The sequence below is a fragment of the Geotrypetes seraphini genome, chromosome 18, assembly GCF_902459505.1.
Source record: "Geotrypetes seraphini chromosome 18, aGeoSer1.1, whole genome shotgun sequence".
NCBI lineage: Eukaryota > Metazoa > Chordata > Amphibia > Gymnophiona > Dermophiidae > Geotrypetes > Geotrypetes seraphini.
Window position 1 is genome coordinate 13,830,620 of NC_047101.1, and position 13,360 is coordinate 13,843,979.

A 13,360-nucleotide genomic window follows, 5' to 3' on the forward strand; every position below is an offset into this window, starting at 1 on the left:
TAGAGAATGACACGGTGACGGTTTACCCGCGGCCACTCCCCTGCCTAACCCACAGGATCCTAGGGCCTGATTGGCCCAAGCACCTAAGGTCCCTCCTATAGCGGGAGTGGCTTTAGGTGCCTAGACCAATCAGGCCCTAGGATCCTGTGGGTTGGGCAGGGTAGGGGCGGGCCCGCCTCATTTGGACGGAGGCAGGCCTGCTGGCCAGACGAGCGAGGAGCTGTCCGGTCCAACTTGAAAAGTAAGACTAAGGGGGTTCCGAGGTGGGAGGGTTCGTTGGGGGGGGGGTCCAGCAGGAGGGGTTGGGTACCCTCCTGCCGGCGATCTTAGGGGAGGCCATTGGGAGGCAGGGGAGGGGAGGGGAGGGGCGGGCCCGCCTCATTTGGACGGAGGCAGGCCTGCTGGCCAGACGAGCGAGGAGCTGTCCGGTCCAACTTGAAAAGTAAGACTAAGGGGGTTCCGGGGTGGGAGGGTTCGTTGGGGGGGGGGTCCAGCAGGAGGGGTTGGGTACCCTCCTGCCGGCGATCTTAGGGGAGGCCATTGGGAGGACCGGCAGGAGGGGTTGGGTACCCTTCTGCTGCGATTGGCAGGAAGGGTTGAAATGACAAATGAGGAGCACGGTGAAATAGCGGTTCCTAGAAGGGGGTACATTGGCCCGCGGGGACAAACCTGTTCACCGTTTCCGCGGTCGGTGAATGGCCTTGTCCCCGTCACCGCAGCGACTGCTATTTTTCTTCCCCGTTTTCGGCGGTGACCCGCGGCTTAAATGCGGTGGCCGCGGGTAAACCGTCACCGTGTCATTCTCTAGTTCTGGTCCCACTAACAGGATGTGATGTCAGAAGGGAGCCGCGAGTTCCAGAAGAAGTGGAAACTGAACCTGGTGTGGTTAGAAGGGTGCTAGTAGGAACATGGTGTCCCAATTCTGGCGCAGTTTAATTAGCGCCAGTGGATAAGTCACACAGGGTCCACCTATAGCTTGGTACAGTCCTGTCTAATTGCACATAGACAGGAAATAGAAATAGAGGGACCCGAAAGTATATGCATTGTGAAAATGAGCATGTGGTGTAAAAATATAGGATGGAATTCAATAAATGATGCTGAAACTTGGGTACCCAAACAAAATTACATAAGAACAGCCATACTGGGTCAGATCAATGGTCCATCTAGCGCAGGGGTAGGGAACTCCGGTCCGCGAGAGCCGTATTCCAGTCGGGTTTTCAGGATTTCCCCAATGAATATGCATGAGATCTATTTGCATGCACTGCTTTCAGTGCATATTCATTGGGGAAATCCTGAAAACCCGACTGGAATACGGCTCTCGAGGACCGGAGTTCCCTACCCCTGATCTAGCTCAACATCCCATCTTCACGGTGGTTAATTCAGGTCACAAGTACCTGGCAAAACCCTACAGAGTAGCAACATTCCATGCTACTGATCCAGGGCAAACAGTGTCTTCCCCCATGTCTCTCTCAATGACAGACCACGGACTTTTCCTCCAGAAACTCGTCCATAACCAACTATGTTAACCGCTCTTACCACATCCTCTGGCAACATGTTCCAGAGCTTGACTATTCTCCAAGTGAAAAATATTTCCTCCTTAGGGTTTTAAAAATATTTCCCTGTAACTTCATTGAGTGTCCCCTAGTCTCTGTAATTTTTGATAAAGTAAAAAAAAAAAAAAAAATCAATTCATTTGTACTCATTCTCAGTGGCATAGCAAGGGTGAGAGGTGCCCTGGGCGGTGGCACCCCTCCTCCACCCCCCCCCCACTCCTTCCCCATTCCTGCCTGTCACCCATGCCCTCCCTTCCCTTGTACCGTTGCTGCTCACAGCGGTCAACAACAGGCTCCTCGCAACCCCATCGGCTCTCCCTATGACATCACTTCCTTAAGGGTGGCACCTGGAAGTGACATCAGTGGAAGAGCCAACGGGTTGCGAAGAGCACGTTGTTGACCCCTGTGAACAACAACGTCAGCTAGAGGTATGGGGGAAGGGAAGGGGTGCGAGCATGGACAGGGGGTGGCTGAGAGGAGGAGGGGTGCCGGCGCCCCCACCAACATGGCACCCAGAGCGGACCGCACGCCTGGCTCTCCCCCCCTGCCCATTCTACTCCACTCAGGATTTTGTAGACTTCAGTCATATCTCCCCTCAGCTGAAGAGCCCTAACCTTTTCAGTCTTCCCTCAAACGTGGATCCTTTGCCTAACTTTGAGCACCAGACTTACCCCTATTGAAACCTGGTATTAATTCTAGAGCCAAAGTTGGGCATGTTTAGGCATTCTTGTATAATTCTGCTTGCAACTTTTTGGAACGCCCTCGATATGCTTCCTTTTGAGATATGCACCATGGGAGTTAGGTCTCGTGCCTTACAGAACAGCATGCATCCAGATGCGTGTGCAAATTTTAATGAGCGCCAATTATCAATAATTAATTGCTAGCACCAAATGATTGATGGTTCAGAGCTCGTTATTAAATTTATTTGGGTGCCAATTTCCGAACTGCACCCAAGGTTGGCATGCAGTTTCAAGGACCATATATAGAACCTAGGGGATAGCTCCTTTTCAAACTAGACAAGTAATATACATATATAAACAATATAAATGATACCTATATACATGATATAAAAGACAAATCCAAAACAAAATGAAATGATTTTCCATGCACACCTCTGGTGTGCTCACATTTTATCATTAGATACATGATCTGTCTAATACGATGCCGTGATGGCTCATCTCAAAGCTAGAAGAGTCTGGAAAGAAAGGCAGCTCCAGAAGAGCAATGGGCAGTCCTGGCTGGATGGGAAGGAAATAAGAATAGGCCAGGCCAGATGGTACCAGAGGAAAGCGGTGGCAGGAGCAGAAGAACTGAGCAGGGAGCCAGCGTCTGGGCAGCCAAGCAAATTGCAGTTATTCATGAACCACCAACCTTTACGGTAAGAATTTGATTACTCAACAGCCCTGCCGAAGCACCAGAACCAGGAAACCCCTATGGACACAACACATCAGAAGATTGGGGCACAAACATGTTATCATTTTGTGCTGTTGTGTAACACAAAATGTACTAGAACAAACAGAACAGTGTACTTATGATGCGGGGTTATAGAATAAAGTAGGAAGTGTCTCAGGATACCACGCAAAGGTTCACTTGTTTTCATCTTAGACACATGTGGTAATAGTTGTCTTTCACTGACCCAGCCTCCACCGCTGAAACTGCATTTCTTGCAGCATAATTTAAATAAATATATGAATATCAATTATATTTTTTTAACTTTTCAGACTTTTATCTGCTTTTTTTTCACTTTGTTTATTTTAATAGAAAATTTTTTTTCTTTTCCTTCACACATAAAATTAATCTTTTGCGTGCAATATGCTCCTTAGATGGAAATAATTACACCTTCCAGAAAAATCAGGCATACTTTGCCGCTGGAATTAACTTATGACTGCTTGCTAATGTTTCATTTATAAGCAAGCAAAAAGTTTTATTTACTTATCTTTGCTTTCGTGCTTGGTTGTTGGAATGGCATATGGCTCAAATAGTTAGATACACAATGTCCGTCAAGCTGCTGCCTTTACAATCTCTTTCTATTCGATGGTGTCCGTTTCACCGTTATCAATACGGCTTCATCAGGAATAGCAGTCATATTTTTTCCAACACTCAGGGCTCTTTTATGAAGCCGGTTAGCGTGGGCCACAGCAGTAACGGCCCCGAATCCCATAGAGATTTCGAGGGCTTCGGGGCTGTGGCCGTGAGGTTTTGTAAAAGAGGAGAGTCAGTCTCTTATGTTTCCAATAATTGATTAACCTCAATTAATTATAATTCATTGGCTCATGAACTAATTCATCTCCACATGGATTTTTGATCTGTGCACAAATTTCGGAACTGAAATCTCAGTACCATATAGAGAACCCAGGGAATAATAAAGAAGCTAGCAAAATACACTACTGGGATATTACACTAAATAAAATTTACATGCCAAATTTAACATATCAATAAATATAAACATTATATTCTGGCACGGCTATTCAAATGTTTGTCAAATAAAATAGTTTTCAGTCATCACCAAAAAGACTTACCGTATTTTCACGTAGATAAAGCGCACACAGGTATAGCGCGCGGGAAACACACATTTATGTAAAGAAATTTTTATATACCGCGCTCACAGGTATACTGCGTATGCCGCCCCGACTCTCCTCTGGCTGCCCCGACTCTCCTTTCACCCGCCCCGACTTTCCATTCACTGCCCCGACTCTCCTCTGGCTGCCCCGACTCTCCTCTGGCTGCCCCGACTCTCCGTTCGCTGCCCCGACTTTCCGTTCGCTGCCCCGACTCTCCGTTCGCTGCCTCGACTCTCTGTTTGCTGCCCCAACTCACCTCTGGCTGCCCCCCTTTGAAGTCCTGTCCCCCCTTGAAGGTCTGCCTGTCCCCCCTTGAAGTCCTGTCCCCATCCTGAAAGCCTGATGCCCCCCTCCCCGACGCCCGATTCATCATCCGGAAGGACCGCTCGCACTCCCACCCAAAGAACTGCTCGCACCCCCTCAGCCTCCCCCTCTCCCCCATGGAGAAGCTGTCTACCTTGTTTCCGGATGCCAGTGAGCCCAGCTGCTTCCTCAGCCGGCGGTCCCACCCCTTCTCTGAGCCCTGCGCTACGCTGCTTCCTCTTCCGGCGGTCCTGCCCTTTCTCTGATGTCAGAGAAAGGGCGGGACTGCCGGAAGAGGACGCAGCGCAGCAGGGCTCAGAGAAGGGGTGGGACCGCCGGCAGAGGAAGCAGCTGGGCTCACTGGCATCCGGAAACAAGGTAGACAGTTTCTCCATGGGGGAGGGGGGGAGGCTGTGGGGGTGCGAGCAGTTCTTCGGGTGGGAGTGCGAGCGGTCCATCGGGGTGGGAGTGCAAGCGATGGGGGTGCGAGTGGTCCTTCCGGATGATGAATTGGGCGTCGGGCGGGGTGGGAACTATGTAAAAAAATTTTTATATAGCGCGCTCACGCGTATAACGCGCAAGGTTTTGCACGGTTTGTAAAATCGTGTATAACGCGCACGTTATATGCGTGAAAATACAGTACACGATGATTGCAATTTAGTAAAAGGCATTAAATTACTTCCCAATTTTAGCTACCTGAAATGATTAACAGCAGAAAAAGAGTGAGATAAAGATAGAATGAATCCTGCACATTCACTTGGGCTTGCAAAATTTATAACACAAAATTCCCAAAAAGAGCTACCATGGTTTTAACCTGAAATAAATAAAACCAACACACGATACTGAGGAAGGTGAAGGAAGGAAGCAAGAAAAACAGAACTATTAAAAAAGAAACATCTGCTTGATTTAAGGGAGTTTTAACATCAAAGGGGCACATCTGTCATTAATGGTAGAATTAAACCACTGTCCCATGGGTCATCCTTTGCTCACTCCAAAGACAGAACACATTATAGTTAGTTTTGGAATGCCCATAAAAGTCAATTTGGGTAATTAAAACATGAAGAAAATGCCATTCGCCTTCAGCTTACATTGAAATACTTTTATTAAAAAAAAAACCAACATCAATGCCTCTGTTGATAAAGCAGCTTTGCTCTCTAGGTAAAAAACGTCCGTAAACTCTGCAGAGTAAAAATTATGGCCCCGTTAAATGAATTCTGCACTGGAGCGGCATTAGGAGGTCACCCTTTCAGCTTCTGTTAATTTGGAGTCACCAGGTACCTTTAAGACAGTGGTCTCCAACTCAACCCCTTTGCAGGGCTGCATTTTGGATTTGTAGGTACTTGGAGGGCCTCAGAAAAAAATAGTTAATGTCTTATTAAAGAAATGACAATTTTGCATGAGGTAAAACTCTTTATAGTTTTGGCTAAGTCTTAATAATAATATTGTCATTTATAGCTAAAGAGACATATGATCAAGAAACTGTTTTATTTTACTTTTGTGATTATGATAAACATACCGAGGGCCTCAAAATAGTACCTGGCGGGCCGTGAGTTTGAGACCACTGAGTTAAGGGGAACAGTTAATCTGCTGGCTGGGTTGGAGGGCAGAACAGGACAATCAAGCCATTGTGACATCACTGATGAGGCTGGCTCTTATTGGTGGAATGCGGCATTATGACATCACAATCTCAGCTCTGCTTCCCAAAGACAAACAGGATGTCGTGGTTACAGTTAAGCCAGTGGTCTCCAACTCAAACCCTTTGCAGGGCTGCATTTTGGATTTGTCGGTACTTGGAGGGCCTCAGAAAAAAATAGTTAATGTCTTATTAAAGAAATGACAATTTTGCATGAGGTAAAACTCTTTCTAGTTTATAAATCTTTCTTTTTGGCTAAGTCTTAATAATAATATTGTCATTTACAGCTAAAGAGACTGTTTTATTTTACTTTTGCAATTATGATAGAGATACCAAGGGCCTCAAAATAGTACCTGGTGGGCCGTGAGTTTGAGACCACTGAGTTAAGGGGAACAGTTAATCTGCTGGCTGGGTTGGAGGACAGAAGGGAGAACAGGACAATCAAGCCATTGTGACATCACTGATGAGGCTGGCTCTTATTGGTGGAATGAAGCATTATGACATCACAATCTCAGCTCTGCTTCCCAAAGACAACAGGATGTCATGGTTACAGTTAAGCCAGTGGTCTCCAACTCAACCCCTTTGCAGGGCCACATTTTGGATTTGTAGGTACTTGGAGGGCCTCAGAAAAAATAGTTAATGCCTTATTAAAGAAATGACAATTTTGCATGAGGTCAAACTCTTTATAGTTTATAAATCTTTCCTTTTGGCCAAGTCTTAGGGCCTGTTTTACAAAGCCGCACGGCAACAGCCCGAAGCCCTTTAAATCTCTATGGGCTTCGGGGCTGTTACTGCGCTGCAGCCGCCAAGCACGGCTTTGTAAAACAGACCCTTAATAATAATATTGTCATTTATAGCTAAAGAGACATAGGATCCAGAAACTCTTTTATTTTACTTTTGTGATTATGATAAAACAATACCGAGGACCTCAAAATAGTACCTGGCGGGCCGCATGTGGCCCCTGGGCCGCAAGTTTGAGACCACTGCTTTAAGATGTATTTTATTGTTAACCCCAGTTTTAATAAATAGGTCTTATTGCATAAAATGGGACCTTTGCTAAAATAGCATGAATTAATAGTAAAACAACGCCTCTTCACTGTAGCCCATGTTGATACCTTGGCCCCCCCCCCAACCCCTTTAATGTGAAGTGTTTCGGTCTCTGGTGACCATAGCTGATATTGTGACATCATAATGTCATTCTACCAATGTCTAAGAGTCAACCTCATCGATGATGTCACTTCTATTCCATATAACAATGATGTCAATTTCTAGACACACTTCTTTTCTCTTTATTTAAAGGGAGACATTATCAAAATGGGCTACCGTTAAGATGTGCTATTTTACTCATAACCCTAGTTTTTAGTAACCGCGTCTCATTGGCTGAAATGGGACTTGTGTTAAAATAGCAAGCGTTAGTGGTAAAATAACCTGACTTAATGCTGGCTTATGTTTAGGGTTACCATAGGTCCAGATTTATCCAGACATGTCCTCTTTTTAGAGCAGTGGTTTTCAACCTTTTTACACCTATGGACCGGCAGAAATAAAAGAATTATTCTGTGGACCGGCGTCGGTCTGTGGACCGGCGGTTGAAGAACACGGGGCTAAATCGTGGGCCAGACCCCACCCATCTCTACCCAATGTCCACCCCAGACCCTGCCCCCATAATAGTACTAATTGCACCTTGCACGTCCCGTGCCTCATCTGGAAGCCTTCCCTCTGACGTTGCAACGTCAGAGAGAAGGCTTCCGGTTCAGGCGCAGGATGCCCGTAAGAGCCGCTGCCTGTGGCTTTGTGCACTGAATCAGTTAGGAAGAGGGAGCTGGCTCTAAGATAACCCTGCATCGATAGCACCGTGGACCGGCAGTTGAAGAACTCTGTTTTGGGCCTGATGTGGACCGGCAGGAAATTTCTGTGGACCGGCACTGGTCCATGGACCGGTGGTTGAAGAACACTGTTTCTGAGGACCGTCCAGGCGTCCAGATGGCTTTTCAAAACCCAGAACTTTGTCTGGGTTTTGAAAAGCGTTGGAGAGCATCTGCGCGTGCGTAGGTGCGATGCAGTGACATCACACACACTTGTGCAAGGCTATCGCGTCATATCTGTGGAAGCGCAGATGCACTCCAGACTCGCTCCAAAGAGACGAGGTTTGTGTGGGGCTGGATTGGGGGGGGGTGGAAGGGGCAGAACTAGAGGCGGAACAGGGCGGGGCCAGAGGCAGAACAGGGCGAGGATATGCATCCTCTTTTTTCTCGATCTAAAATCTGATAACCCTACTTATGTTGATAAACACACCTTAATCTTGCTCCCTTGTTTTTCCATCAGCCTTGTCTAGTTCTCTGAATCTGTGCTGTCTTTCATCTGAAGGTTCTGATCACTTCTGTAAGGTTTGTTAGTGGCCCCCACAATATATGGTTGGTGGGGTCACTTGAGAGGCGCCCTTACACACGCCAGGTCCCAGGTTCAGTTCCCTCACTGAAGATTCACCAGGAAGTAGAATCAAAAGGCACAGCCAGAGGTGATTGCATAAAGAATATATTATAGAAATAGTCTTACAGAAAAGCAATATTCTGAAGCATTACAATGAAGCATTACAATTAAGTAGAGAGCAAAACAGTCTCCCTGCCCTCAGGGTCTATCTGCATTCACATGCCAGAGTCAGATTGATATAATTTCCCATAGGCCTTCACTGACATAAGTTATGCCAACTGAAAATGCTGAATGCTAGCGATAGCTATGCTGACATCTTCTATCTACCTATTATTATAACTGGTAGATATCTATTTTGAATACAAGTCTAGAACTCTATTCGCTGTTTCAACAGATACAACATAGATGTCAAGTGGCCATAATGGAAAGTGATCATTTACCGTCAATATAAGCAACTGGTCCCATAAGGCCACTAGCTGACCAGAGTTTTAGGATATTTCTAATGAGTAGGCATGAGATTGTTTGCATTTCATCGAGGCAAATTAATCTCATGCCTATTCATTAGAGACATCCTGAAAACCTAACCAACACGAACTCTCAAGGACCAGAGTTAACCCCACCTGATTTCTAGTACATACAATGAACTCCGGGCAGAATTCCTCTAGGTAACTTACAAACTGAAGTCAATTTAAACACATAGAGAGAATTATGATGACAGCAGAACTCCAAAAATGCTTTGTGTAAATGTATTGCAATTTCAACATTTTTCTACCCCCAACAGCAAAAGCATCCAGAAAATACGAGTAGAATACCGACAAGAGATATAAAATTCTTCTTGGACCTCCGTTGTAAGAGGAACACTTGGTGTACTTCCTCATTCTATTTGTTATTGATATTACCTATATATCACATATACAATGTGGTGCTTCCGTAGAACTTACCCTTGGGCCGGCGTCTCCTTGTTCCCCCTAAATAACACACAATAGAGAAATGGTTAATTTAAGAGCGAGTCACTTTGTTTCTTGCCAGTTTCAAGTACTTGTACTTCAATTTAGGAACTCTTATTGAAGTAACCCAAACTGAAATTCATACTTTAATTGATAAGCAGCTGCCATGCTGGTTGAAGACCAAATTATGTTACGAAACTAACCTTCACACCGATTCTGTCATTTACTTACTCTGTTTGTCAAAAGACATTTGAAAACATATCAAAGTCTAGATGCAGGCAGCCTCCTCGGAACAATGTTTTCTAGCATATAATTCAGAGTTAAGGTAACCTCTGTACTCAACATTTTTCATCTTTTACATACAAATGTTTTATTTCTCCAACTTGGCAGAACCTCTCTTGTGTGTTGGCAGGATACTCTACCTTTTTTTCTTTTCCTATTTTTCTCACCAACTAGGGTGTCTTATTTTCAAAGAATATTGATGTCCCACAATGCTGAAAGCAATGTCATTCTACTGGAAATGTCCAAATCCTGATTTTGCAAAGACAGTATTTGGATGTCCGACACTGCCGTATGTCCAAATAGCAAGGGGGAACATTGTAGGCATGGTTTGGACAGGACTAGGAGAGTCCAGAGGACTAGGATGAACACAGAGGATCTAGAATCAGAAACTAATATTAAACATAGAACTAAGGCCAGTACTGGGCAGACTTGCACGGTCTGTGTCTGTATTTGGCCGTTTGGTGGAGGATGAGCTGGAGAGGGCTTCAATGGCTGGGAGGGTTTAGATGGGATGGAGGAGGTTTTAACGGAGATTTCAGCAGTTGGAACCCAAGCACAGTACCGGGTAGAGCTTTGGATTCTTGACCAGAAATAGCTAAGAGAAAAAATTTAAATTGAATCAGGTTGGGCAGACTGGATGGACCATTCGGGTCTTTATCTGCCGTCATCTACTATGTTACTATGTCCAATCCAACAGCAAATAGTGGAGGGAAGGAAACTTTCAAGTCTCAAAAAGGAGGACATCCTTAGACCTGTTTCAATTATGTCTAGGGTCAAAAAGGTGCTCTGACTGAGAGATTAAATCATGCCTTAATCCCTCAGTGGTCGCTGTCCCCTTCCCTCTCCCCTGAAAATGAAAATAGAATGGAGTATCAGGCACTTTGACAGCTTCAGGTACGGAGGGGTGCTGAAAAGTTTCAGCCCAACGAACTAGCTTCCTAAATTCTGAGCTTTATTTCGCCATTGTAGCTGAAAAGAGGGTTATCTTATACCATGAAGTGCCAATTTGCAGAAACAAAATTCTGTGTTTGGACATTGTTTCAGATCATTGATTGAACCTTATCTACTGTCATTCTCTTCTTGGTTGGGCTGAGAACTTTTCAGCAACTCCTCATATTAACGGCATTCCAAATACAGCGCTAGAAAATGGCACAGGGAAAAAATTAGTTCCCATCCCCGCGAGCTCAGTCCCTGTCCCCGCCCCATCCCTGCGAGCTCGGTCCCCATCCCATCCCTGCGAGCTCGGTCCCCATCCCATCCCTGCGAGCTCAGTCCCTGTCCCCGCCCCATCCCTGTGAGCTCAGTCCCTGTCCCCACAAACCATCAGATCCTATCTTTTCACAAGTCTCGAATAATTTATACTGAACTTATTTTAATAAAGTATAAAAAGAAACAACATTCTGTACAATTGACATTTTATAAACCAGAGTTCTGGCTGCTGAACTAGAGGAAGAGATCTTCAGCTGGCAGGACTTTGTTTATAAATGTTTATTGACACAGCTACAATACTACGTTATCCTAGAGCAAAAAAAGAAAAGAAATAGAATTTTTTTTCTACCTTTGTTGTCTGGTTTCTGCTTTCCTCATCTTCTCATCATTCTCTTCCTTCCATCCACTGTCTGCCTTCTCTCTGCCTCTTCCATATGGCATCTGATCTATTTCTATGCCTCTACCAGAAACTGTCTGCCTCTCTCTTCCATCTCCCCCACCTTGCCATTGGTCTGGCACCCATCTTCTTCCCTCTGCTCCCCCCATGGTCTGGCATCTCTGTCTTCTTCCCTTCCATCTTTCCCTCCCTCCCCCCAGGTGGTTTTAAGCATCTCTTTCCTCCCTTCAGATCTGGTATCTGTCTCTTCCCCTTTCTCCAATGCTCTAGTATCTCTCTTTCTCTCTCCTCTCTCTTCCTTTTCTTTTCTTCCTTCTCAATTTGTTTTCTACCTCATCTACTTACTTTCCAGTCCTCAATTTCCCTTTTATTGTGTCTACCTAAAGCTTTCTACCTCTTTCCCTCACCCATTCCAATATCTCATTAAATATATCCTCTTCCCCCAATCCAGCATGTGCTCTTTTCTTTATCCCCTCCTTCCATCCAGCATGTGCTCTCTCTCTCTCTCCTCTCCACTTCCTTCCAGAGTCTGCTCCCCTTTCTCTCCTCCCCACTTCCTTCTAGTGTCTGCTCCCTTTCTTTCCTCCTCACTTCCCTTCAGCGTCCGATCCCCTCTCTCACTCTCCCCTTCCATCATCTGTTCCCCTCTCTCTCCCCTCCCCACTTCCATCCAGCGTCTGCTCCTCCCCACTTCCCTTCAGCGCCACTCAACCACAAATAGTGGAAATGAAAACAACAACAGTGGAGATGGCGGAGATCAAGTCCAAGTGTGTTGCTTTATTGACAAATATAGCATTCTAGTGACTCAACACTGTGTTTTGGCTACACGGCCTGCATCAGGAGTTTGAGAAATTAAAAGTCAAAATGAAGCAATGGAACTGGATGCAAACACACACTTCCTAAAAATAACAGGTATGGTGAATAACCAAAAACGCTCTTTCCAGCAATCAAACTTCAAAAAGAATCATATGTTCGTCAAAACAAGGTTGCAACGCTTCACAAACTGCTCACGAATCTGGACATTGTAAAGCCTATTAATAAAAAAAGGTTCATTAGCAGCTTTGCATTGACGAACATATGATTTTTTTTTTTTAAGTTTGATCACTGGAGAGAGCGTTTTGGTATCCACCATACCTGCTATTTATAGAGGACATGTGTGTTTGCATCCAGTTCCATCGCTTCGTTTTGGCTTTTCATGTCTCAGACTCCTGTTTCAGGCTGTTTGGCCAAAACACTGACATAGTTATCGGAGTACAGCACTCAATATCAACCATGACCGGTTAAATTCCGGGTGTAACCAAACACCTGGTCAAGTGCCAGTATCCAGACAGATGCCCAGCATTGAATATCCAGGTCTAACTCAACTGGTGGCAGCCGGTGTTTATAATAATACTGATTGCCACCAGCTAAATAGTAACTAGAATATTTTTATAGTGTCAGAAAATAAAGGTGACACTTTGCTCTTGCTTTTTTTTTTTTTTTTTTTTCCATGTTGCCTAAATTTGGAAAAGTTCTGTGCAATGGGATCTTACCTTTTCCCCTTTTGGTCCAGGGTGACCCTAAAAAACGAAAAACAAATCATAAGAAAGAACTATAGCAGCTTTAATGACATTAACTATTTACCCAAATTTTAGTCACTTTTAACAATTCTGTTCTCCGATGAGCAGCTATTTTATGCATCTGTCTCTTCTTAAAACCAAAAATACGAAGTTTGGTTATCAATGATTTATTATGAAAATTAGGTTTACTAATTACATTCCAGTTTTTTTATTTTAATTCTTTATTTTTGTCAACTTTCATCCAGGGTGAGGGATTTCATTTAGGGGAAGGTAATGGGTAGGGGATGGAATTAAGGGGGGTGTAGATAAGATTGAATTAATTCATATGGAAATTAGATTTGAAAGAATGATTTAAATTTGTTATTGTGATTCTTATTGTATTGAATGTATTTTTGTATTATCCTATTGTACTGATTATTTGATTCTTTCAATAAAAATTATTATACATAAATGTTGGCCACACAGAACCACTTGATTTTAAGATTCTGG

At 44.5% G+C, this 13,360-nt stretch overlaps 1 protein-coding gene across 11 annotated transcripts in view; it reads right to left on the reverse strand.

Moving 5' to 3' along the window:
* COL23A1 (collagen type XXIII alpha 1 chain) overlaps positions 1-13,360 on the reverse strand; it is a 354,065-nt gene that overhangs the window by 57,278 nt on the left and 283,427 nt on the right. For 10 of the 11 annotated variants that reach the window (XM_033927623.1, XM_033927632.1, XM_033927626.1 and 7 more), the window contains 2 exons: positions 12,845-12,871; positions 9,419-9,445 (listed from right to left, as the gene is read on the reverse strand). In XM_033927623.1, the coding sequence (XP_033783514.1) occupies positions 9,419-9,445; positions 12,845-12,871 (54 nt within the window). Of the gene's footprint in view, positions 1-2,924; positions 2,985-9,418; positions 9,446-12,844; positions 12,872-13,360 lie in introns of all 11 variants that reach the window. The other variant, XM_033927622.1, reaches the window with a different exon arrangement.